Genomic DNA, 27,055 nt, shown 5'->3' on the forward strand with positions numbered 1-27,055 from the left:
CCATTGCTTAGTTTCAGAGAAGATCTTGTTTAGACCAATTGACCTCTTTTGACCCTGCCCTCTGCCCCCTGGGGGGTCAGCTCCTTCCTTTATACAATTTTGAATCCCTACCCCAATAGGATGCTAATAGTCAAATATGAGCTGTTTCAGAGACGTTGTTCATATCAATTTAGCAAAATTGACCCCTTTTGGCCCAGCCCCTCAGCCTCCAAGGGGTCGGCCCAATCATTTATACAATTTTGCATCCTTAACCCAAGGGAATGCTACCAGTCACATATTAAAGATATCCATTGCTTAGTTTCAGAGAAAAAGTTGTTTATATCAATTCTGCCAAAATAACCCCTTTTGGCCCCGCCTCTTAGGTCCCCTGGGGTCAGCCCTGTCATTTGTACAATTTTGAATCCCTACCCCAAAGCGATTCTCACAGTCAAAATTGAGCAATATATATTGCTTAGTTTCAGAGGAGAAGTTGTTCATATCAATTTAGCCAAATTGACCCCTCTTGGCCCCGCCCCTCAGGCCCCCAGGGGTCAGCCACACACCATTTGTACAATTTTGAATCCCCACCCCATATTGTTGCTACCAGGAAAATATGAGCAATATCCTTTGCTCAGTTTCAGAGAAGAAGTTGTTTAAATCAATATAGCTTAATTGAACATATTTGGCCCCGCCCCTCAGGCCCCTAAGGGGTCAGTCCCATCATTTGTACAATTTTGAATCCCCACCCCAAAGTGATGCTACCAGGCAAATATGAGTGATATCCATTGCTCAGTTCCAGAGAAGAAGTTGGTATTATCAATATAGCTATATTGACCCATTTTGGCCCCGCCCCTCAGGCCCCTAGGGGGTCAGTCCCATCATTTGTACAATTTTGAATCCCCACCCCAAAGTGATGCTACCAGGCAAATATGAGTGATATCCATTGCTCGGTTCCAGAGAAGAAGTCGTTAATATCAATATAGCTATATTGACCCAATTTGGCCCCGCCCCTCAGGCCCCTAGGGGGTCAGCACCACCATTTGTACAATTTTGAATTCCCACCTCATAGTGATGCTTCCAGGCAAATAGGAGCAATATCCTTTGCTTGGTTTCAGAGAAGAAGTTGTTTATATCATATAGCCAAATTGACCACTTTTGGCCCCGCCCTTCAGGCCCCTGGGGGGTAAGCCCCATCATTTGTATAATTTTGAGTCCCCTACCCATAGGGATGCTTCTGACCAAATTTCGTCAAATTCTGATCAGTGGTTATGAAGAAGAAGTCAATTGTTGACGGACGGACGGACGACGGACGCCACGGTATGGCATAAGCTCACCTTGGTCCTTCGGACCAGGTGAGCTAAAAATTGAAAGTAATTGACAATGTGTGTATACTGGTATTTTACCTTGAATTGCTCCTGAGCAGCATACAGACGTTTAAAGAGGACGTCAGCCTTTCTGTAGCAGGTGATGAAGCCTTCAGCATTTCTGTCGATGATTGCAGGGAAGATCAAGTTTGTTGCCTCATCCCCTACACCCTTGAAATGGTTCGGGATACTGATGAAACGTTTCATCTCACGGAAGTATTTGGCTTTGATTTCCTCGAATGGAGGACGGAACTGCAGTTGCTGTTGTCTGAAGGTCAGCTCGACCTTGATCTCTGGCAGGTTTTCGTTGAGGGCCTCGAGTCCCATCTGATACTGGTGCTCCAGAGATTTATACAGTTGTCTGTCCCAATGAGCCTTCCATGGCTTCATGTTGTCGGAGGAAAACCCCTACAGGTAGAACAAAAGTCATATCAGTCAACAAGGAAATACAAACTCCTCTCAGCATAGAATTTCCATGATATTTGTAAGAAGATTTATGAATATTCATGAAAACAGAATTGACCGCATACCTAGCAGTACAATAAATGTGGAAAAATCTGTTAAATCTATTTTCAATTAAAATTTGATATATCATTTCAGGCATGAAACCTGTCAAAAAAATATCATGTTAACACCGGCCCTAAAAGTCTTTGTCAAAAAGTAAATTTAATAGAGATCCCCAAGTTCATACTTATTTCATATACATAACATAACATATCTGGTCCAATCGGTCCATGTCCTTTGGGGTCAAAAGCAATGGAACCAGTCCTAGATTTTTTAAACTAGTTAGTGTGACTTTGACCTTGAACTTATAGGAGGTATACTTATATACCAGTATTTAACACTTTATAATTTAAACTGTACCTTCATGAAAGATTTTCTAAATAATAGTAAGTTTGGTTTGGTTTGTTTTTGTTTAACGTCCTATTTAAGGACGTGCCAGGTTTTGGAGGTGGAGGAAAGCCGGAGTACCCGGAGAAAAACCATCGGCCTACAGTCAGTACCTGGCAACTGCCCCACGTAGGTTTCGAACTCGCAACCCAGAGGTGGAGGGCTAGTGATAAAGTGTCGGGACACCTTAACCACTCTGCCACCAAATAATAGTAAGAAATCTCTAACTTAAGAGATCAGGTTATCACTAATCTAGTATATCAGAGCAAGAAGTATGAGATTCTATTCATCACAGCGTTGATTTATCTCACCTGCTGGACGAGGCTGGCCATGAGGTGGCGAATGTCCATCAGTCCATCTTTCCACTTTTGCTGTTGTCTGAGTAGGTCGATGCCCATCAACTGCTGGGTCTGTGTAAACAAAAAATCAACTTTATTTAATGCATGCTATATATTAATACATCTGTGTTATAAAATGGTATGATTCATGTGTAGTAACACTATAATAATAGTGTGACACAACACAACAGAATCAAAATTCAGGAAGAATAGTTTCAGAATTTTTGATATTTCTGGAAATTTGTCTTGCTTAATAAACAGAATCTTAAACTTGTGTCACAGTAATAATGAATTTATTAATAAAATTGTTGAATGCATTAAGTCATGAGCATTTGGGCGTGTGACATATTAAAATTGCATTCATAATTAATAAATCTAACATACACATTTTACAGATTATATTATTCTAACACTGGGTTTGAGCTAATTTCTAGCTCAATGCAGAATCTGTTAATTCAAGAAATTTGATATCATATCTTATTCAGCTTTAATAAACATTCCTACCTTCTCACAGACAGTGTTGTGTGATTTCCTAAGTCGTCGGTTCTCAGTGGTCAGTCTCTCCGCTGCCTTCTGCAACTTCTTGATGTAGTGGTCAAGTTCATCTGGATTGTCCCAGGTAATCTCTACATTCTCTCCTTTAGATTTACTCCCTGGATAAAAAAATACAAAAAAAAGTGAGCAGTGGTCACATATACTCCAACCCATCCTAAAAGTAGTGAAGTACAACCTTTAGCTTTTAATTTTAATTGACAATCCCCAAATTTTAATCAGATTTAAACCTTGTTGGTGTGAATCTGTCCAAGGGTTGGTGAATTATCTTGTACACAATCTTTCCATGGATGGACTTATGAATGCACAGAGAAAGTCTTTATCAAATGGGGTTTATAAAAATAATTGTAACTCTAAATTAATTGAAAAAATAAATGTATGCTTTGGTTTGGTTTGTTTTTGTTTAACGTCCTATTAACGGCCAGGGTAATTTAAGGACGTGTCAGGTTTTGGAGGTGGAGGAAAGCCGGAGTACCCGGAGAAAAACCACCGGCCTATGATCAGTACCTGGCAACTGCCCCACGTAGGTTTCGAACTCGCAACCCAGAGGTGGAGGTATGCTTTGGATGAGGGAGGAAATATATGGTAATCTCTGTCACGGACAGTGATTTTTATATCCCCCGTGATTTTGATATTATTTTTCAACTCCATCCATGATATAATGTCAAATTAGAACACTTACCTGACTTTGGGTTTTTGACAAGTTTTTCGAAGGCAAGGGCAGAGTTCAACATCATAGCCTGCTGACTTGTGATCATCTGCTGGTCGATAGTGTTGTAGAAATGGGCCACCTGTTAAAAAAGTACAGAATCTGATATATTTTGCACCATAATATAACACCTTTATGTACAATTATTACAATGTAATTTTGGAATCTCTTACGTACAATTGTTACAATGTAATTTTGGAATCTCTATGTCAAAAATGTACATTGAATACAAATATTTTTGGCTGATAGTAATGTTTTATGAAAATGCAAGATGTGTAATATGATTGTACCGTAATTATTAAACAATAAGCTCTGGTAAAAAATCTCACCAATGTCAATTGCAGTTCCGTAAAACTACCAAAAAATGCCATTTCTTTGTCTAACAATAAGCCTATGTCTAGTAAAAATCTGACCAAAGACTTCCAACAAATGCTATTTCTTTGTCCAAAAATAAACCCATGTACCCTCTATAAAAAGTATTTAGCTCATGCGTTGTCCCGCTTGGTTTATTACAGGATAAATACAGTAATCTATTTCAGAAGTATTATCTGAGTAAACCAAACACAAAGCCTCTTACCTGTTTAAGGACCACGCCATGTCGGTAAAATTTCTGCGCCGTGTTAGATACATGCGTTATCTTGGCCGGGATGACAAATCCCATGGATCCAAGTTGTCTGACCTCTCGCATCAGGGTCACCAGACGGTCGCCATAATTCACACGTAGTTTACCCGTGTTGTGGTTCAGCTCCATCAGTCGACCATTGGTTTCCAAGCTGAAATATATCAATAATGATCGATGGTTAGAATTCACCAGTAGTCTAACTTTCACTTAAAGGTTATTAACAAACTAGAACACTTGCAAGTCTACAAAACTGCACAATAATTGTAAACCTGCATACTATTCTATTAAAGGGGTACATCTATTTTAGTGACAGTGACCTATACTAGGACCGCTCATCCAATCTACATTGTACATTAACACCCAAATATGGTATAACACAGTAAAATTTCAAATATTTTAAACGTCAGTGTTCTGATATAATCTACAGAAATGAAAATTTAGACAGACAGAAATACAAGTAAATAGACAGAGGACCATTTGTGTGTGGCACATGATATAAGGCTTTGACAAAAAATCCTTTGAAATTCATGAGTTAAAATATGTCCATAACTCTGTAAAATTCAAGTTAAAATCTAAGTTTTTGTTTTCAATTTCTCTAATAAGCCTTTATTGCCATAGTTACCCGAAGTTGTTTTAAAGGCGTCCAGAGACACTTACATGCGGCAAAGGGTTAACTCAAGTGTTTACTAGAACATCATATCAAATGAACAGAATTTAAACATGAATACCTGAGCGGTTCCCTGGTGTCGTTGATCCGGTCAAGCATGTCGCGGGTCCAGTCGTCGTAGGTCTCAGTCCGCCAGTTCAGTAACTCGTCTTGAAGCTCTTGTGCATCCTTCCTGAACTTTTTGAACCCAGCCAAGTCTCCCAGCAAGGTCTCAGCAGTCTTAATGGTTTCTTCAACCTGGGGGGACATAAACAACAGTATTTGGTTTGGTTTGGTTTGGTTTGGTTTATTTTGTTTAACGTCCTATTAACACCAAGGGTCATTTTAGGACATGCCAGGTTTTGGAGGTGGAAGAAAGACGGAGTACCCAGAGAAAAACCACCGGCCTATGGGAAGTACCAGGCAACTGCCCCACGTAAGTTTCGAACTCGCAACCCAGAGGTGGAGGGCTAGTGATAAAGTGTCGGGACACCTTAACCACTTGGCCATCGCGGCCCCCTTTGTAGCAGAATTCTAGGGTGTAAGAACATTTATGCTAAATTCCACTGTGCGGTACTTGATGATGAAAACTACAAATGTAAGTCAGAGGCCAAAAGAAGCAACCTCGGCTCATCTTGATGAATATGTGTCTCTTTAGATAAAGTAACTATTGGAAAATGACATGTGCAAATGATGGTGGCTAAGCCTAGTGTTAAAGTAACTGGACAGACAGACAGACAGTACGGTGAGTGTCAAGTCGTGCGGCTTAGTTTGTGTATACAGACATCTATACAAAATATTTCAAATTATTTGAACAAGATATAAAAAACATCTTTTATCCTATGTTGATATTTTCATTTTGTGTCCATTTAAAAAAAAAAAATGTCTGTATCTATAAGACATATATACCTAAAGATGGTTTCACAGCACATACATTATTCCCCAAATATACGACAAAGATTCTTACCTTCATCATGTTCATAATTTTACGCTCTCTATTTAACCCAAATCTCATCAATGATAAGATTTGAATTATACATGCATATACCTATTTTTCCAGATGCAAAAATTGATTGTTTAGAGAAACAAGGACGTATCTTAAGCATGGAGTGCCTAGAAGAACAGGGCCGTATCTCAAATTTATCCATTTTTAGATTTTAACAAATTACCATTACAAGTAAGATTTTTTTATAGAATTTGTACATTATATCAATTGAAAGGGTATAATTCTGTTTAAATACTATGCGATTTAAAATAATTAGGCAATTTCCATTGATATAAAGTACAAATTCTATAAGAAAATCTCACTCGTAATTGTAATTTATCAAAATCTAAAAATAGAATAAACTTCTAGGCACTCAATGTTGGAGGTAAATTCTTGTTCCTCTAAACAATTGAAATATCCCTGGTAAATGTTGTTGACAATCTCTGGCAATTTTTCCCTTTGGGTATGTTACCATTGCTCCTGCCTTCCACTTTCAAACTTTCTGCTTCATCTATAACACATTTGACTTACCCGTGCCTCAAGTTGTCGGACATACACCATGTTGTTGACAATCTCTGGTAAGTTCTTTCCCTTGGGCACCCCTTTGCCTCCCGGTCGCTGTCCAGTCCTTTTCTGGAAATCGTTCTCTACTTCTTTAACATTTACGTTCAGTTGGCCCAGCAGTGTCTCTCTGCAATTTACACATTTTAGGATATATGCCATCATGTTAATGTCTAAGAAGAGCTCCACATCCAGTAATAGAAATGACACAATCAATAATCAGATATTAATTAATCAGTAATTGATAATTACTATAACTAATCATTTTGGTATGTATAATTTTGAACATTGTCCAACAGTGCATTAATGAATTGTTATTTCATTTTATTATTTTAATCATTCTGTCATTATAATAATTTAAACTTAAATTATATTCATTTTACAAAACAAAAAAAATAACGTCAAGTAAACTGCAAAAGGTAAAGAAATCTTAATGATGTGGATATAGTTTTAATACATTGATCTTAATTATTTTCCTCGTAAATGATAACTCATCTCTAATCTGAGCTATTTCAGCAGCTACAGCTGAATAATTTATAATCAACTATCATTATAATAACACTATTTACTGAGCATAAAAACAAAACAGTTCTCTGGGATAATTATGAACAAATGTTATCTGTTAACTAAAAATATGTAAGGGAGATAACTCATGCATATATTAACTTGTTTGAGTTAGAAATGTCACAAGACAACTTAAAATTTTTGTTAATTGAAATATATGTCAGGGAGATAACTCATGCATATATTAACTTGTTTGAGTAAGAAATGTCACAAAACAACTTGAAAAATTTGTAAGTTATAGTCAGAAAGAACCTAATATTAGAAACTTATAAAACAAAGACTGTATTAAACATTCTGTTTCACTTTTCCAGTGTATGATTTGGTATTTTACACACTCCAGCTTTTACAAAATAAATCTATTTTAACCCCCACCTTTCCGACACCATCTCTTTGTTGATATTAGGGCGCTTGATGAGCTCCTTGTATCTTTGAAACTCTCTCAACAGCTGAAAAATGAAGACTAAGGTTTTAAAACGCTTTAAAAACTTTTAATTTTAATATAATTACTGAAAACATAACATAACATTTGTACTTATGGTCATTAAATGAATAATTAGATTCTGTAAAGCCAGTTTTAAGAATTAAAAAATATCAAGGTTTTTAAGCAATGAATTACTTCCTAAAAATATTGAAAATCATTTGCTTCATGAACTATACACTTTGACTTGCCTGCACTTTTCAATACTACAGCGAAGGTTTTTTGAGGCCTGTTCTAAGACACATGTTAAGATTTCTAAAATAATTTAAACATCTATCCCATCCACCTACAATTAAATCAGAAATCTTGTCTTTCCTTTTTAATTCCTCATTCTTTAAATGTATGTGATTATCAGATTATCAAATTTCTGAGAAAATATGGATCTAGATCTAAAATAAAATATGACTTCAACCAAATTCTCCTACCTGTTGTGGATAGCCTTCAAGAGCCTTCACTTGACTTCTTAGTTTGCCTGCGATTTTCTGTTCCACTGGCGACATTATTTTGTCATACTGAGCGACTGCAGCGTTCCAGAGAGGTGTTGTGTAAGGGTTGTACTTGTAGGGGGTTCAAGCCTACAAAAGGAGAGAAAGCATCTACCGTACGTAGCTCCTTCTGTTCCTGGGAGCTCAACAGCTGTACCTGCTGCTCATGAACAATCCTCAGAGTCAGAATCTGTATAAGAAAAAAGGATATGTTTATCACTCACAGCAATAGACAGATCAAATTATCATTGCAGATATATTATAAATTTGTCATATTTTGTATGAACTTCTGCTTTTTTATCCATTTATGAGTGAAACCAGTTCAACTTATTTATAGACAAAACCACATTTTTTTCATCCTTTCCAAAATTATCACAACAAATTAGTTACATGTTAATTACAATGTATTCCTAATTACTTTTTGTTCAAATCACCTTACTTAGTATATTACCAATATTTACTAAATAAAATAATTTATATAAAGTTCAAATAAATATTGATTTGCCACTTTTTTTCTTTTTACTTTTATTTTGTTTGAAATCTATATATTGGAAACCTTGCTTTGGAAACATAAACCATTTATCAAAACTACACCAAACCTCTTCTAATCTCTGAGCCAGCTTCTTAAGGTTTTCCGGGGTGAAAGCGTTCTCCTTTCCAAGGATTGGGTCGAAAGTTTTTCCAGAATTGAGTGGTCAATGTTTCACATACTCCAACAAAACGTTCACAAATGGCCACACCTGACCGCAGGGATTCCTTGACCTGTCCATAATCACCCTGCCATAGGTCTTCCTCTGCGAGCTTTCTCTGGACATACCTTCCCAAGGATCCGCCTAGTGTACACCACAGCATTAGTTACATAATAGTTACATGATTATGTAATTAGGGTCTAGATATCAACCATTTATGATACTGATATAAATTATGTTACACACAATGTAAATCATTTAATGCGGTTTTATTTATTATTTCCGTTGCAGACACATGTATCTAGATTCATCGAGAAAATTCAGTTTTTTTTTTTTGGGGGGGGGGGGGGGGGGGGGGGAGGAGAGTATGTTTTGTTTAATATCTTAACAACAGCTATGGTCATATAAGGATCTCAAAAGTTCAAGGAAGCTGGTAGCAATCTTTATTCAATATCAACAGCCGTTCAATGTAAAATTTAAAGATTATGAAAAAAGCTATGAACTGTTTCAGGGCAGGTGCCCATGGCCTTATCAAGGGTTATCTGTCAGGGTCAGGATCATGAAATTACTTTTAGAGTGCTTACCTTTTGAGAAAAAAAACCCACTTATTTCCCTTTTCAGGTTAAAATATTTTCAGAACTGTTCCATATTTTTCAAGTGTAACAGTAAGCAATTTTTGTATCTATAGTTTGAATGTACATGTATATAAATTCTGACAGGAAACAAACAAACCTATGATGTCCATGAGGTGCTTCATCCTGTCCTCCGGGTACGGGTTTCTGTCCTCCCCTTTCCACACCTCATCAAGTGTGTCCTGTGTGACTTCTACCAGTTCCATCACATCCTGAAGTCCCATAGCATCCAGTCCCCCGAACTCCTTAGAAATGGGTTTGAACAAGTCCACAAAGTTAGATGCTCGCTCACTACTTCTTGACTGATCTGCCCAGTACTGGAACTCATCGGATGGACTCAGAATAGCTACAAACATACATTTTTTCAGGAGTCGTTAGAACAAGATTGAAACATTCAATTCTATCATCAGTACATCACTAGTAATCAAAAGAATTGAAAGAAAATTAAAAAAAGATCTTTTGCTTCGATTTTTTCCTAAGAGACAAACTTACATCCCAAGTTGTCGCCATCCTTTGACTTGCCAGCGAAAGAAGCATCCTGCTTCCTGATAGCACTTCCTAATCCTGCTTCCAGCTCACTTATCAGACTTTGTAGCTTCGGGTCAAGATTCCGGCTCCATTTGCCATCTTCAAGTAGCAGTGGAGCATAAATCTTCTGGACGGCATGGTAGAGGGTGCTAAGTGGGGAATCTACCATTGTAGATACAATGATGTTAGTATGTAGGTCATCAGGAGTAATCACATCAGGGCGGATTTTAAAGAAAACTATTACTTTTTCCTTCTGGTCATTAGGTTCAATCTGAAAAGTGATAAGACATTAATTACCAAATGTACATTTATTGATTATAATGTTGTTGCGGAACTGTACTGACACCGTCTTAGAACCATGGACGTTAAGTCCAGTCCAGTTCCGCTACATTGTCAAACTATAGCTATCAATGTATGTAGTAACTCTTTCCATGAGAGACCTGCACTTTGTACATGCAGTTTCAATTTTTTAACCTAAACGGAGCCATTTATACTATATCTTGCTACATGTATATCTACCACACAAGTATATACTACTGTGTTTTTTTTTACATATCTGTAACAGGAGAAAGAGTAAATGTAGCAGCCAGATTGGGGTTTGAACCTGGGACCTCCAAACACTAGCCAGACACTCTACCAACTGAGCTGTCTGGTTGCCGATAACCCAATCCACAGTTCTGCTAACATATCTGTTACATATGTGTTCAGGCTGGAGGAAACTCTGACTAAAGACCAAACTTGTGAAATTTAAACTGTTAACTTTATCTATCTGGCCAGATTGGAAGAGAATAATCTACTTTTGGAGAAAAACTGGGGTACCCTTAGAAAACCCACATGGCCACGCGAAGCGACCCCAACATTTTTGCAGCCAATAGGGGAATAAAACAATGTTTGATTTTGGTGACAGGTGAGTGTATATCGACCACTGTGTACCCAACTTGTGAACTTCAACAACTGTAGCTACATTACCATATCAACACATTACCTTGTTTGATAGGAGCAGACGTCGTCCACTGGTGCGAGCATCAGGTCGAGCCACCAACACAGGAACATTTCCATCATCGAGGAAACTATTCATTGATGGAGTGTCCCCAAGAGTAGTGATGACACCATCAGTCGGTGGCACGCCAAAATAGTTGGCTGCTGTCGCCAACAGGTATTCTTTCCTTGAATCCCCTCCTGGCATTTTGATATCGTTTGGATTTCAAGCATTCCTGTAAAAATGGCAATTTATCAAGCAACTTCACTGACCTGTGAAAATAGTATTTCAAAATACTTTTTATTTGGGATTTTACAAAACTAATTTTTGTTTAAATTTAATTCCTGTATATATTATATTATCCATTTTTTACACATTATCTGCAAACATTGCTAAAATTTGATAACATACAATATTTCAAAATAGTCTGTTACAGAAATAAACTGCAGTAGATCTAACTTCATGTCCAAACATTTCACAAAATCAAAACTTTCAAGAAGAGTGGCAAGACTGAGTCGGTGTTCATACAATAAATACTCCCTTAATTTGATTCATCGGTCAGCATTAATTTAAACAGTTATATCAAGCGATTCAACGAAATTTAACTGTCTTTAAAATTTGATAAATATATAAAGATTTCTCACATAATTCTTACAACATGTGAAGCAGCTTTCGCTTGCCTAGGAATGCAGCTCCAGCAACAAAGTAACAAACATTTTGATTGGTTGATCTGGACGCTACTGAATATTGACCAATGAATGCGACGATTACAGCCGTGTTCGGTTTTAAGGTAAACCTCGAACCCAAATTTTCGCGACTTCCTGTGGGAAGGAGGTTGGAGCTTTAGGTTCATATCCGTTCCGCAAACGCTGCAGCAAAGAAACGACCGTAATAACAATTTTGACGATTCTTTTTTGTTTATGGTAAGTATGAAACGCGGTATCTTCATATTTCAATATTTGTTCTATACATATACAGGAAGCTTAATGCAATTCTGAAGTAAGCAGGTGAATATTGTCCATCCAAACTTGTGTTGAAATTTCCTTATGACTCGACTTGTCAGACGAATGACCCTTGGAGAGGTTCAAGTGTCAACTGCAAACTCGAAAAGTTCATTGAAACTTGACCAGACATATGCATAATGCGTCGGAGTGTTTATTTATTTCCATGCAATGCCATATGATATTGACTTTTTACTTGAATTTGTTTGAACTTGTTTATTTTGATTATGGATCTGTTTGTTGACGTGACGTATCGTGCGTTACACTAAGAACTTGTATTATGGTAATCAACAACAAAGTGAAGAATCCAATATCCACCATATATCTCTCTATAGTATATTTCGTGGATTTTGAATTTTAATTGGCGTTGTTAATTACCAGATATAAGCGCCTGTGTGCTCGGGCATCATTAATGTTTTTAATTTTATATACATGACTACCATGTGTTCCTGGTTAATGTTGTGTTACAATATTTACCACACTAAATCGATTCTACCGTTTGCCCTCAATGAATCACAAAGATGAGTATAAACGGGATGAAAACAAAATATGTGTGTGGGGGGGGGGGGGGGGGGGGGGGGGGGGATACACAATATCTACAAATCAACCACTTTGGAGATTTTACATTAATTTCCGCTGACAGCCTTGTTTGTGTGTTAACAGACCTATCTTTCTTGTGTAGAAGTTGCATTGAGAGTAATTGAGTAAAGATTGCTTTACCAGTTTTAGCCAATAATATCAATAATATACATGTATCTTCAATACACTTATTAGAGAACAAGAGGTCCCCACCAAGGACTAGACTTTTTTCATTATTCCTGCCTATAAGACTCTGTTAAAAAGTGGGAACATAAATATTTTTCATCTTATTAATGATCTGTATATTGTACCTTGAACTTGCAGGTTTTTCATCTTCCAAATGTGAAATTTGAAAGCTGCTTTCAAACTTAACTTTTGGAAGATGAAGCCTTGAATTATATTTACCCAAATATGATGGTTGGAAATTTTGTTTAGTCTCAGTCACTTTAGCATATGGTAAATTGTTTTACATTTGCTAACAAATAACCATCTTATGATTAAATAACATGTAACTTTGAATCTTTCCTAATTTTTTAGGTATTCGTCTGTATAGCTACTGCAGTCTGGAGGAAGATACAGAAAGTGGTCGGCCTCTACAGAAGAAGTTTACAACCCTGGTATGTAGCATAATAGTCTAAAATCCTTGCTTCCTACTACTAACAGGATACCAGATTGAGGTCCCAATATGTCATCCCTCTACTACTTAACAATATAAACGTGTATAAGGCAACTGCCAGACAATATAAATTGGAGATCGAAAATACTCAAAGAATTCAAGAAATTATTTTTATACCTCTGCCATGAAATGGAGGAGGATGTGTCATATAGTGTTTCCAATGTCCGTCCCATCCCGTCCTGTCCTTTCCCGATTCAATGTAACTAGCTAATCTCAGGAACTGCTACTGCTGATACGATCCTCACCAAACTCTGTTTGGGATGTCAAGTGGCAGTGGGGACATTTATGTCTTACAGACATTTTCTAGTAAGTTTGTTTTAATTTTATCATAATATCTCACATTTGCATAATTCTCTGTCAATTGCAAGATGGTTATTGGTGTTTTGATAAGATTTTATGACTTTTCACCGAGATTGAAATTCATTATCCTTTATGAGTAGGCTATTATCTTTTAAATTATTGTGAACCAATTATATTTTTGGATAGTAAAAAGTTTTATTCTGTAAAATGCTAAAATGAAGGTCTTGTTAACATAGCTTTTCTTATCTAATTAAGTAAATTTGTCATCAAGCTTCAGCTTATAAAAACAAATACATACATCCTGTGTTAAACTGTTGAATAATTTGTCAATTTGTCAACATATCATCCATTAAGGTACTGCTAGTAATGGATATTGTACCTGACATGTTACTAATATAACTTGTCTTCTTCAAGGACAAATCCAAATTTGATTTTTTTTAATCTTTTTTTTTTTATTTGACAAACTCTGTCCAAAGTTTCCCATGCTTTGACATAGTCTTGTTATTACTGCACAAAATAAATTATGTACATAATTATGGATATGTCTCATTTTTGCTTACTCTGCATTTAACAGCTAATTTATTACAGAGCATAGGTGAAGGACACACTTCACAGGAAGCGCTTGGTGGCCAAGTGCATGAGAATTACTTCAGCATGCCCATAAGGAGAAAACGCTCATCACCCACAATGGAAGATTCTAGAACAAAGAAAGCCAGAGTTGCTAGCTGGTAAGTTTATTCTGATCTACTCTCTCTGTGTTCTGACAGGTCACAGCCTATTATGTCTGAGTGTTACCCAATTAATTAATTGATATTATTTTTAGAGTGCTTTTTACTGATATTTAAAAGTACTTTTCATGATTTTAAGTTTTTGAAAACTTTTAATTACCGGGTACACTATTCTTAAATTACAATAGTGCTGTAATCATATGCATTTTTAGCAGTCATGTTATTTTTGCAATTTTCATTTTGGAAGTATTCCAATAAATAATGATCATACTAATTGCATTTTTTGAACATCGTTTCTATGGGAAGAATTAAGGGTAGGCTAAATCATTATTATGCTAATCTTTAATTTGTTAGTCTGCTATGTGCTAAAATTTGTGTGTGCTAAAATAAACATATTTACAATTATGTATATAAAGTTTGATTTTTGTTGAATTATAGCATCTACTTGTGACACAGACAATATTTATTGATAAGTATGTTGTCAATATAAAATATGTATATATATATAGATGATTGTTGTAGATAATATTGATTAATACGGTGATTAATTGCTTTACAATGTTTTGCAGGGCAAGAAAGGATGGAAGGTCATGTGATACAGATAGTGCTTTCAGTTCTAAACGATGTGTCGCTTGGTTTCATGAATACACAGGTAAATTCCAGGTGTTTTTTCCACAAGACTAATATATGTTAAATCTTATGTCTTTTGGGGAAATTTTAAACATTTCAAATTATAATTTAATCTAAAATTCTCCATTTGTTGGTAGAGAATTAATTTGTGGTAGGTCTATATGTCTGTCTTATGTTATTGCAGGTGCTGATGAAGATGTACTAGGACCGGAGGGAATGGAAAAATTCTGTGAAGACATCGGTGTAGAACCAGAAAATGTAAGCCGTGTAATTTTTTATAGAATTAATCCATGAGACAGTTACAAATATTTTTTAAAAGTACGATTTAATTTAATATCTATTGTAAAATTCGGCATTTATTGAAGAATTTTGATTTTCACTTCTGCCTTTCTTACAGATTGTGATGTTATCATTAGCATGGAAACTTGGGGCCAAAAACATGGGATTTTTCACAAAAGCCGAATGGTTGAAAGGGATGACGGAATTACAGTAAGTGTCCAAAAGTGTTTTTACTGACATGAAAACAAAATTGTTATTCCAACTAAAAATCATTAAAACAAGGATGAAATATGAACAAAAGATATTGTGTATATTTATATAATTATAGAACTTTGTAAAATTGTAAGGAGAATATGACCAGCATTTATGGAAGAGCTGCTTCAAAGATTTACCCCAAGATGATATGGAGAAGATTATAGATTTCATATTTTGCTTTAAAGGACTTTAATCATGAGTCAAATTTATTTAATGAACTAAAGACACAAAGACAATACATATATTGGGCTGAGTGTCCAAAACAGCTGTGTCATTTGGCTAGATTTCAGTTAGATCTTGTTATTAAATGGGGAATACAGGATTAGTTCAGTAGGAGCTGCTGGTCCATGAAACTAAAGTGGGCAAGATTGATAAAAGAATTCTTGGGGACATACAAATTACATATTAATGAAGTAAGATGCCCGAATTGAATACCCCCTAGAATGTTGATGTATACTATTGGCAGTATGAAAGTGTCAAGGGAGGTAATGCAGTTTTCAAGTTTGTTCCAAACATAAAACGATCTTGTTTTCTATCATTACAGATGCGACTGCCAGAGTAAACTACAGATGCAGTTAGATTATTTACGATCAGTTTTGGATGATCAGATACAGTTTAAAGGAATTTACAGATATGCATTTGATTTTGCGAGGGTAAGTAAAGATTAATGGTAAAATACGTTGTAAGCTACTGCTGCACAGACAGCTCCTAAAGTTTATATTTGTATAGACCAAAAAATGATGGGTTGTCTTTTGATGGGACAAAGGTTGTCTCGAGAATTTCCTCTGCAGCCTAAAAGACCCACACACTGACAGAAAAATCTACTGCCTCTCAGCTATATTCACATTGGCAAACTTATATATATATATTATTCATAGCTTAATTGACATAAAACTTGTTAATCTGACTTTTGATGGGACAAACCTGTGAAGAGCAGCTTGATTATAGTATTTAGAAAGATGCACTAGCTGGATATTAGATTTGCTTATTAGTCCCCTCTCAGTGAAATGGGGGGGGGGGGGGGGGGGACTCTATGTTTCCATCTGTTTTGTATGTAGTATGAGTTGTTTTAGATCAAGCTAAAGTTTTAGGGTTTTTGGGTCAAGGTCACTTGTTATTTTTAGCGGGGGCTGGTTGGGGACATGTATTGCTTTAGTAATACCCAGCATGCTTGCTTCATTATGCCATGAAATGGAGGGAGGGCATATACTGTTACCCATGTCCGGTCAGTGTCATGATTCAATGTAACTAGCTAGTCTCAGGAACTGCTGCTGTGATTCTCACTAAACTGTACATGTGTTTCAAGGGGTCAAGTGGCATCGGTGGCATTTATGTCTTACAGACAATTTCTAGTTTCTATGTTTCTTTTTTGCAGGATAAAGATCAGAGAAGTATGGATATAGACACAGCTAAGGCCATGTTAGCCCTTGTGTTGGGCAAACACTGGTCACTGTTCGGCTCCTTTCATCAGTTTTTAGAGGTAGGTAAATACTGAAGGCCAGTGGTTATCTCTGGCTTTCTTAGCAAGTTTTACCTTCCACATGTCTATGAGTGTTAGAGCTGTCAGAACTTTGACTTTGTTTATGTTTTAAGTGTTGCACTCAAGGTCAAACCTTGACTTAGTTAATGTTTCTAGTGCTGTACTCAAGGTCAAACCTTTACTTAGTTAATGTTTTAAGTGCTGCACTCAAGGTCAAACCTTGACTTAGTTTATGTTTTAAGTGTTGCACTCAAGGTCAAACCTTGACTTAGTTTATATTTTAAGTGCTGTACTCAAGGTCAAACCTTGACTTAGTTTATGTTTTAAGTGCTGCACTCAAGATCAAAGTCACATTATTAATAGAAATATAGTAAGAGCTTAGGACTCTTCCAGTAAAATATATATCCAACTGAGAGACTTCAGGAAAAAGAAAGAAAATTCAATACATGCTGGGTAAAGAAAGAAATTCAATACATGCTGGGTAAAGAAAGAAATTCAATACATGCTGGGTAAAGAAAGAAATTCAATACATGCTGGGTAAAGAAAAAAATTCAATACATACTGGGTAAAGAAAGAAATTCAATACATGCTGGGTAAAGAAAGAAATTCAATACATACTGGGTAAAGGAGAAAACACAGCTAAATGTATGGAATTCAGTCACTTCTATGGGTGGTCCCTGTTTGACAAATTAAGAGTCCTCCCGTTGGGTAGTATTATATTACTAAAAGAGTGTTGTTTTCCTTTCCAGCAATCTAAATACAAAGTGATCAATAAAGACCAGTGGTGCAATATACTGGAGTTCAGTAGAACCATTCTCCCTGATCTGTCTAACTACGATGAGGACGGAGCATGTGAGTACTCGATGATATTAGTACAATAGAACCATTCTAACTATAGTAATAACACGGCACCAGGTGACCCTTGATTTTTAGGAATTTCAGAAGTCTGAAATTTCTCAGAAATCTAAAGGGTCAAAACCTATGTCAAATAGACATGCTTCTTCAATCCCAAGAGTCAGATATGATTTTGGAGAGTCAAAAACATACTCTCAAGGGTCTACTGGAGGCCCTGAATTGTGAATATACTACTAGATCATGTATAAAGATGACTGCTGGTGTTAATTGATTAAGCAATGTCAAAAAAAATTCTAGATATCAAATAAGAGTCCATGACTTAAAAGATTTATGACCAGTCATGGAAGTTGTGGGAAGGCTATATCACTGCCAAGCTTGTAAAAGGTTTTAAGATATGTTTTACAAATACAAATTCAAGATCCTGTTTTTAGTTTTGATAAAATTACCAGAATGTGCAGACAAAATATATGTGATATATATATATCTTGAATTAAGAAGCCATAGATTTGATCTATAATCAAGATATTGGCACATTATAACCTGTTACAATCATTACGTGTCTTGTATCAGACATCAATTAAGGCCAGGATAACTCAATCGGTTAGCGGGCTGGCCACCTAACCTCAGGTGAAGATCAGAGGTGCGCGGTGCAACACTCCCTACCCTCATCGGTTTGTATTTCTCGGTGAAAATAAGAAACAGACTGTGGATGTATTCTTGGGCAAAAATCTTGCTCTGGATGGCATGTAATGGGCCATATGTTGTACATGTTCACTGAGGTATTCACCAACTACTACCTCACCTCAAAATGACCTGGGCTGTTCAAGGGGGGATTAACCAAGTAAAAAAACTTGACAAATTTCAATATCAGTGTAATTTTAATTTTCTTCAAAAAAGTGCGCAGATTTTTTAAATTATAAAAATCACTTTAAACAGTTAAGACTGTTTTCCTTACCCCACAGGGCCGGTGTTACTGGACGAGTTTGTGGAATGGTACAAGGAACATAGAAGTATGAACAGCTGATTCCTTAACCAATAGAAATCAAGTATCTTCCATGAAGTGTGTTGTGATTGGCTGCTTGACAAGGATGTTTCTATTATGCAAATGAAGTGTGGAGAAGAAAGCTGTTGGAACACAAAAAAAAGCAAATACTGTGTGTGCTGCCTGCCTTGCAAGCAAGCTTGACGTTGAGTGACTGAGAGAATCGATGGCTGTGTGATAGTTATCAATACCTTATGAATGTTTCCCGGCACTTTTCATGTATACGTATTTGTTATAAAAGATACTTAGCATTGTTAACATTTAACAGTGAAGTCGGTCCGAATCGCAAATCACAGATAATTCAGGGAGTTTCTTGTAGGGTGTGGAGTGTGCTGTCACCCAATAAATGGTTTTAGGGTCGAAGCTTTAATTGGCTGTCATAGGGGTATTGGGCTATAATGAAAGTCTTTGGGCTTTGATAAATGCTTTAAGGCTATGGTTACTGATTTTACAAGTAATGATAATTCTTGATACAGGTTTTGGAGATGTAAATGTTTCAAAGCATTTGATTGTAATGAAAGGGCTATAATAAATGTATTTAAGAAGTTGAATAATGCTGGTATGCTATAATCAAAATAAATATTTAATTGTTTTGAAAATAAAGATAATAGCTATAGAATACTATGAAAAATGATAAAATATCTTACTTAAAGTTCTTATGCAATGAAAAATTGTTTTATGTTCAGATTTCATTTTAAATTATTAAGAAATTCTCGTGTACACTGGTATTCATGTTCAAAACAATAACGTAACCAGAGTCATATTTTAGATGTTAGATTTTCTATAATATACTGATTTGATTATATATTAACGGGAAAGGGTATTGCAGAACACACCAGCATTACCTGCAGTGATGAGGATTCTATGAAATATATTTGATTTGCATTCTTGAATTGGGCTTAATGTTTTACCTGTAACTGTACTGGGGATTCTTGCCATCTCTTCATAATTAGATCTGTCTTGTTCAGCTGTCAAGTATCTGCATACAAACTTGGACACCATCTTTTACTATCTCATCATTCAATGTAGTTTTAATTAAAAGAATCATATTGTCTTGTAATGTACTTGTATTAAGATCAATTTTTGATTAATTTTTCTGAAATATAAAATTGAAATCTTTATAATTTTTCTGATTCGTGAACAGAAATTCATGTGCAATAAATGAGCAGGTGATTTTGTACAGTTCAGGTGACGACCAGACGTTTATTGACATATAAGACATACGAGAAAATATGAGTCGTTTATTATCATAAGTTTTGTTTGTCTCCATCCCAGGGCTTTACGATTTCTTACAGCGTATTACCTCTACCTTGAGAAAAGCAGAAACTGACAGGAAAAAACTAGAAATAGTTAAGATTAAATGTATCATTGTATAAGTGATATAAGCAAAGGTGTGTGTGTGGATCATTTTGTTATCGGCCATGTTGTGTCTGTACAATATACTTTATTGTAAGTTCTTTGTTTTGTTTAGAGTGCTTTTGTTGATGGCTGTTCTGGATATGAGTATATGGGGGGTGGCAGAGAGAGGCACTTTCCATTGGTAATATTTGGGTGATGGGATTTAAAAGAATTACCATAGCACCTTAAATAATTCTATAACAGGAAAATTAATACTGGGTGCGAGCTGCAAAATCTATTTTCTGCCTTCCCCCATCCCCAGAAACCATATCATATTGAATGTAATCTATGATATATGTACATGTTCTAACATGGCATATGAAAATAAATCTAATTAGAATTATCTATTGTAATAAATTATGATTTTTTTTTTAGAAAAGAAATATCTGTTTGTAATTTAGAAAAAATATATTTGCACGAGTTAATCATTCTTTCACCCATTTAATTAAATACTTTGTAAGTAGAGATTCTGTAGGACAAATTATATGTGTTTGTTCAAGTTTGTCTGTGTTCTAACTTATGCAAATGTTTGGGGATTGTCATGTTGTTTAGTTTTCCAGCATTCCTGCTTCATGGTCACACTGTTTTTAGACATAGTGGAAAATTAACTCACATTGAGGAATAGCTGATTATTATTTCATTAATATCTGTTCAACAAAATGGAGCCAAGATTTGTTCAAGGACATGAGTGAATCTGACCTGGTGTCGTTTTTGGCAGGTTATAATAAAACTAGCAAGTCATGGAAAAATTATTGAAAACTGTTGCAAATTTTGTCAAATTCCAGACAAGCTGTGGCAAATGACTTTCAAGACATGCAAGCATTTTTTCCGAGAAAATATTAATTTCATGCTGACAAATTGATCTGCAATGAATATAAAAGCTACGAACTTTGCTTTGATTTCATATAAAGCTAATATATATTTTTGTTTGTTTTCCCAAGATAATATTATATCACTGCTCACATCAGTGTAAATTAAATATCGGACACTGTTTTCTTATTTTTAGGTAAAAATAGCCAAATAATACTTAGTAAATTTTAATATGGTATTTAACAGTTTGTAGATTCATTGTGTTCCATGTCAATGTATATTTACCAAATGAGACTGTAAGAAAAATAATATAAAACAAGGGAGATAACTTCAGAACTAAAATGATTCGGAAATCTTCAATCAATATAATATTAAAGCTACTGTCAATCTGATTAAAACCAATCTGTAATCCCGCTCTGAAACTCTTTGTTATAGGTTTTAATCAGATCGAGCTACCCTCATAAGATTTCAATATTTTATGGTTCAAAATTATTTTAAAACATTGGAAATAATATTTGTTTTATAAAGTTTGATTCGCTATTTCTCTTACATAACACAAAATGTGCTGATATATTTTTTCAAGTTTTTTTTTATTTTGTCATTAAGACAACTTTGCTAGCCAAGGGTGTTCAATACGATACTCTCCTTAATAGAATGTTCAATATGATATTCTCCTTAAGGAGAGTATGGTATTGAACAGCCTCGGCTAGCAAAACTCTTAGTAACAATACTTTCGATTTAGAATTAGCAACATTGTTTTTCTGTTCATTGTACATACATAAGTGCCATCATTAACATCATGAAACCTCATAGTGCTATCTATTGTTGTTGTATGTAAAGTTAGACAAAGTGTTTTAAATTTAGTCCATTTCTTGTACATTTTGTAAATAATTCATATGTGCACTGATTTTGAAAGTTGTAGAAACTTCATCAAATGAAAATTTTCTTGAATGCAAATGGTGAGATGAGCTGAAGAAGGTGAGAACTCATTGATGGGCATTGTAGATGTATGAGGGGAGTTTTTTTTGGGGGGGGGGTGGGGGGGATGTTGAAGGATTTTTAACACATTCACAGATTCACAGTAGATAAAAATGATTGAATATACAAAACCTTAATGAGTGAATATTCTTAAGTGATGAATATGATGATTGTGTTGAATTACTTTTAAATATGAATTTAACCCTTTAGACTTGTGTGTATTAGTCAGGTGTATGACTGTGTCGTTTAGATGTTATCGAAGGTGTTCTTTTGCCTCTTGAGTGTATGTAGTAGTTTCCTTCTCCACTCACATAAATTGAAGAGTAATTATTTAATTTTCACTTTTCGTTAATATTTTACTTCTGATTTCTAATCTTATGTAGCAAACTCACTGCTGTTTATCTTTTAATATCTACTTAGATTTGGCTATGAACCTTGTAATAATGACCACATTAAAAAAAACCTAGTTTCAGTAATTGATATGACTCAAAATACTGTTTTTACTCTCGTTGGTAAAGGATATGTTTTAAAATATACCATTCAGCTGATTCTCGAACCCCATTGGCTGTCAAGTTATCTCTTACAGTTAATACTGACAGAGTGGAACAAGGGAAATATCTCTGATAGAGTAAATTCAAAGATCAAGTCATATCTGGCCAAACGAAATCACTGGAAGTCTCTTAGTGTGGAGTGTTTAAATACAGATTAGGTTGATTATTTTTATAAAGTAATCAAGCACAAGAGAGGAGTAAAAAATGCAAAAAAAATTTTTTTTTTTTTTTTTTTTTTTTTTTTAAATCTGCATTTTGTTTTCATTTATTATTAGATATAATGTTTGCCATCTGGAACATTTCAACTGAATAGTAAAATGTCTTTGTATGATTGCTGGTTTTCATATCTATGTGTTGTGTAATAGCTATCAATTTGTTAATGTGTCCCACAGAATAGCACAAGTCATCATTTTTTGTATGACTATAAATGATGGACTGGTATAGACTTAGTTTAGACTTTCAGGACATTGAAGAATTTCACACAAATATTCGATAGCCATGACTGCCTTGTACAACCACTTTACCTAAATATGCTGATTAGGGATCAACTTGATACATCCCAGCATCATATACATTGTGAAAGATATGGTGTCTGTGTTTAACTTTGATGAAATTCTAGGTATTTTAGTTTTATAAACTGTAGCTTTTTTATTGAAAATGCTAATCTTAGGTAAAGTTGATTCAGGAATCATAATCAGATATTTATACAATGTACCTGGTATGTAGTTTCAAAAAGTAAGTTAGAATTGTAATTAAATACACATAGATTAGACATTTTAATCCTTCTTTTATACATCCCATGCTTCTCAAACCTTTTCACAACCTGTTGATGAAAGTTCTACTAGAGGAATCAATGTATATGGAATAATTAGGATTTTTTGTTCAAATTTATACCGGGTATTGTTGTTGATCTATATGTTAAATGTTTTGGTTTTAAAACTGACTGGATGTTTATTTTGTCCATTTGAGAATATTTGTCTATATTGATTGACAGCTGTGTGTGTGAATGAAAGCGTAAGGTGTTACGGAATATTGTATTGGGTTATTTTCCTTTCATGATGATGGACAATTTTGAAAACTGTGAGTAGGATGGCTCCCAACTTTGTATTTGTGTATAGTTATCTTGATAGTCTATTGTAAAATCAATTCTTGAATAGCCTGAAAAAGTCCATTGCCAAATCATTTGTCTGACGGGATCTATTGTAAAATCAATTGCCTGACACAGTCTATTGTAAAACCAAGTCTGACTTTATTGTGGATAATGTTCTTCATCTACAACAAATATTAGTCTGATTTCATTCCTTTTATTTTGGAAGACACCGACCAATGTTTAAAAAAAAAATCAAAATTGATAATTACCAGTTAAATAGATCAATTGAAGGATGTTTGTTAATTTATTTGACATGAATATCCTTTATCCCAAAGAGCAACATTCTTGCAGAATAAATTTTAATGCACAAGTTTTAGGGTGGAATTTTTTATTCACTTTTCGCAATAACTTGTTTTTGCAATAACTTAAAATATGGTTAGGGAAAATACTTGTTCACAGTTTTTTTCTGGTATTGATACTATAGATACATGTTATTTATGATATTTTACAATACGAAGTTTGAATATTCATGAATGAAACTTAACAAGGGAGATAACTACAGAATTCATACTTTAAAAAAGAAAACTTTTGGAAACAGCTGTTTTGATACAATTATTTGGAAAAATAATTAAGAAAAAAATAATGCAGGACAGTTGAAAACTTAAGTTGGTATGAATGCTTAAGGGACTGGCAATTCATTATCTTTACCCAAAGGCATTAATTAGGCTGTTTGGGCCCTCACTAATGTAAGATTGATAAGATGCTGATGTATTTGAGAATTGGTCTTATGCATGTTATGAGGTTTTATAAGAATTTTGTCAAACTCAGCCCAGTTTAACAACTCTATTTCCTTTAACATTGCTGAATTTAAATAATCTATTACCATACATTGTTGTTTGTAACCACATATTTATTTTGTGTTAGCTTGTGTTCGTAGGTGGAAAGGGTTCAAACAAATCCGAACCATAGCTACTTTATCAAGTATCAGTTTCACATATCCGTTAATACTAATCATTGAAGAACATGTTAATATTTATCATTTTATATCTAATCTGCATTATTTAGGTACATGTATAAAACATATACATTTATTAGAGAAAATAACTTCTCTTTTGACTACCAACATGATAATTCATCTGTATAATTAGCATGCAGAATGGTATCAAATGTTACCTTATTCAGATAAAGAATTTATTCAGATGGTAGTAGTAATCTATGTCAGTAATATACTAATTTATTAATTAATCTATTGTTGTATGTAAATATACATAGTCCTCATTTCGCTACAGTTCCATCACATGTCATTTAGTAAGAATACATTTACACTTTTGCTTAGGAAATGTCTTTAAATTAAAAGTTTTATGTTGTTAGAAGAACTGGCATTTGTATATTGTTACATCTTTCATGGGTATGTCATTTCATTTTCTTCTGTGTGCTAATGTCTTAAAATTTCATTTTGTTTAATTGAAATTGAAGTGTCATCTGTAGAGTCGGGAGGACAAGTGTTAAACTTCACTTATTGAGAAAGTGGTTTACGAGCTTAAATATTTGTGTAGGTATTGTTTCATAAAATTTGTTTAATGGTAAGTCAGTTACATAGAGTAGGAAAATATTCAGAAAATGTTCTCATTTTTAATGTGTATGAAATATTCAGAAAATATTCTCATTTTTGTATTTGTCTAGTATGTTGTGAAGTAGGTAGTTACATAAAAGTAAGTCATGTGTGTTTCGATAAGACTGCTCCCAACTCTTTATTGATTCTGTTCAAATACCTATGCTGTAGAATCTGTCCTGTGAGATGAGGATTATGAATTACAGCCTGCCTTTTTACAAATTGACAATGGATTTACCTTGATATAGGGAAAATAATTAAATATATTTGATTATCTCCCTTCTTTCGTAAGATTTGGTGCATTTTGTTTTTTGGTCTTTTTTTTTAAGAAAAAATAAATAAAAGTGAAAAAAAGATAGTATATTGAGCTCCAGATTTCTTTTTATTGTACATGTTACTTAATCAAAAACTTGTTCCTTTTTTTCGAATTGATAGTTTGGTTTTTTGGAGCCTGCAGCAGTAGACTGATTTGGTGGAATCTGCTGAGTTGAATTAAACTTGATTTAATAGTAATACATTAATTGTGTATTTCATAAATCTACAAAGTGAAGCGCCTTTTGATCCTAATAGATGCTAGTTTGCTGTTGTAATGTTTGGAACAGTTACACACTATGCATATTCACGTACAACCCTTGTGATCTGATAAATGTGTGAAATGTTCCATCAAATTTGAATAAATCTACGAAAGATGTGCACCTTCCCTGTGTGTAATGTAAAAAGAATTGTAAGGCTTCACCTCATATATTTTATGTTCATAGTGATTTCTGAACGTTTTTTTTTTTTATTTTGGAGAGGGGGGGGGGGGGGGGAGGGGGTATTTTTGTATATCTACATAATGTATTTGTAATTTGACATTTATGGAGCAAAAGTTTGATTAATTTAAGAACACAGAAATATTTTCTAAAGTTTTTAATGTTTTAATAATGGAATCAATATTTTCATTTTTTTTTTTTTTTGTATGTAAGTTTATTTCAAAACTTAACACAAATTTGGAAACTTGTCTAAAAAAATTGAAGATAAACAGAAAAAAATACTTATGAATTCAAGACTGCATACAAAAATATGTTTCGGTGTTTTGATGCTTAAAATATATCTGGTGATGTTTGGTCTAGGAAGACAAAGGAGTTTGCTGTGGACGCTAGTGGTGTTAGGTGAAGAAAACCAAAAAGAATTTGTTGTGGGCTAAAGGAATGTCAATTCTTTACTTATCTACTGTGATCTGTGAGAGTGAGGGAAAGCTGTTGTGAAAACCAGTCAGGCCAGTTCATACTTTGAAATATATAAATAAATGTATATTATATGAAATAAGATATGAGTTATTGTTCTTTTTCCTCAACACTTCATACCACAATCAGCAGCCTTCTACAAGAGATAGCCTGTCACCGATATTTACATGGGGACTAGATGCTGCTTTAGTGACATTTCCAGCTGGCCTTTTAACCCATCGGACATGAATAGGTGTGGCGGTCACCTGACCAACCATATGCATGTTGGTTTTTCTCCAGATACTCTGGCTTCCTTTCACCATGAGACCCCTTGCTTCCATCCGTTCTTCCATCCTTGCCAATAAGTGTGTCTAATATAAGTTGGTATAACTTGTTCACAATAGCTGTAAGGCAAGGAAGATATTTGTGGAAGGCTGAGGAAATTTGAAAGACTTATCAGGTTTTGCACAGACCTTGCCAATCAGTTCTAGCTCATGGTATCAACCTTTTTCCAGTGTCCTTTTAACTGTATATTAGTAGACTTGTTGTGATGCCATTTATTCGTCGGACTCCTTGGTAAGCGT

General features: G+C 34.6%; 2 protein-coding genes across 3 annotated transcripts in view; one reads left to right on the top strand and one right to left on the bottom strand.

Moving 5' to 3' along the window:
- Positions 1-11,680, bottom strand: part of LOC117329710 (cytoplasmic dynein 2 heavy chain 1-like) — a 58,822-nt gene extending 47,142 nt beyond the window's left edge. Inside the window, 16 exon segments of the mRNA XM_033887790.1 lie at positions 1,383-1,751; positions 2,546-2,644; positions 3,077-3,225; positions 3,807-3,915; positions 4,411-4,606; positions 5,184-5,359; positions 6,618-6,777; positions 7,584-7,657; positions 8,115-8,246; positions 8,248-8,364; positions 8,774-8,818; positions 8,820-9,007; positions 9,596-9,841; positions 9,988-10,294; positions 11,009-11,237; positions 11,647-11,680. Of these exon segments, the coding sequence (XP_033743681.1) occupies positions 1,383-1,751; positions 2,546-2,644; positions 3,077-3,225; positions 3,807-3,915; positions 4,411-4,606; positions 5,184-5,359; positions 6,618-6,777; positions 7,584-7,657; positions 8,115-8,246; positions 8,248-8,364; positions 8,774-8,818; positions 8,820-9,007; positions 9,596-9,841; positions 9,988-10,294; positions 11,009-11,209 (2,568 nt within the window). The 5' untranslated portion in view covers positions 11,210-11,237; positions 11,647-11,680.
- A 146-nt stretch (positions 11,681-11,826) lies between these two features.
- LOC117329712 (DCN1-like protein 5) lies at positions 11,827-26,574 on the top strand. Of its 2 annotated transcripts, none has more exons than XM_033887795.1 (10): positions 11,827-11,925; positions 13,120-13,199; positions 14,133-14,286; positions 14,856-14,938; positions 15,101-15,174; positions 15,314-15,405; positions 15,995-16,103; positions 16,826-16,930; positions 17,680-17,782; positions 18,748-26,574. In XM_033887795.1, exons 3-10 carry the CDS (start codon positions 14,213-14,215, stop codon positions 18,807-18,809), a joined length of 702 nt encoding a protein of 233 aa, XP_033743686.1. In that variant the 5' UTR covers positions 11,827-11,925; positions 13,120-13,199; positions 14,133-14,212; the 3' UTR covers positions 18,810-26,574. The 2 variants fall into 2 exon arrangements, with proteins under 2 accessions (XP_033743686.1, XP_033743685.1); XM_033887794.1 differs by having other exon boundaries at positions 14,147-14,286.
- Positions 26,575-27,055: the final 481 nt, after the last annotated feature.

The sequence above is a fragment of the Pecten maximus genome, chromosome 6 (assembly GCF_902652985.1).
Source record: "Pecten maximus chromosome 6, xPecMax1.1, whole genome shotgun sequence".
Lineage (NCBI taxonomy): Eukaryota > Metazoa > Mollusca > Bivalvia > Pectinida > Pectinidae > Pecten > Pecten maximus.

Coding starts and splice junctions, on each gene's coding strand:
- LOC117329712 (XM_033887795.1), top strand. CDS start 14,213: ATGCCCATAAGGAGAAAACGCTCATCACCCACAATGGAAGATTCTAGA. Junction 16,104..16,825: donor ATGCATTTGATTTTGCGAGG/GTAAGTAAAGAT, acceptor TCTTTTTTGCAG/GATAAAGATCAGAGAAGTAT. Junction 17,783..18,747: donor CTACGATGAGGACGGAGCAT/GTGAGTACTCGA, acceptor CTTACCCCACAG/GGCCGGTGTTACTGGACGAG.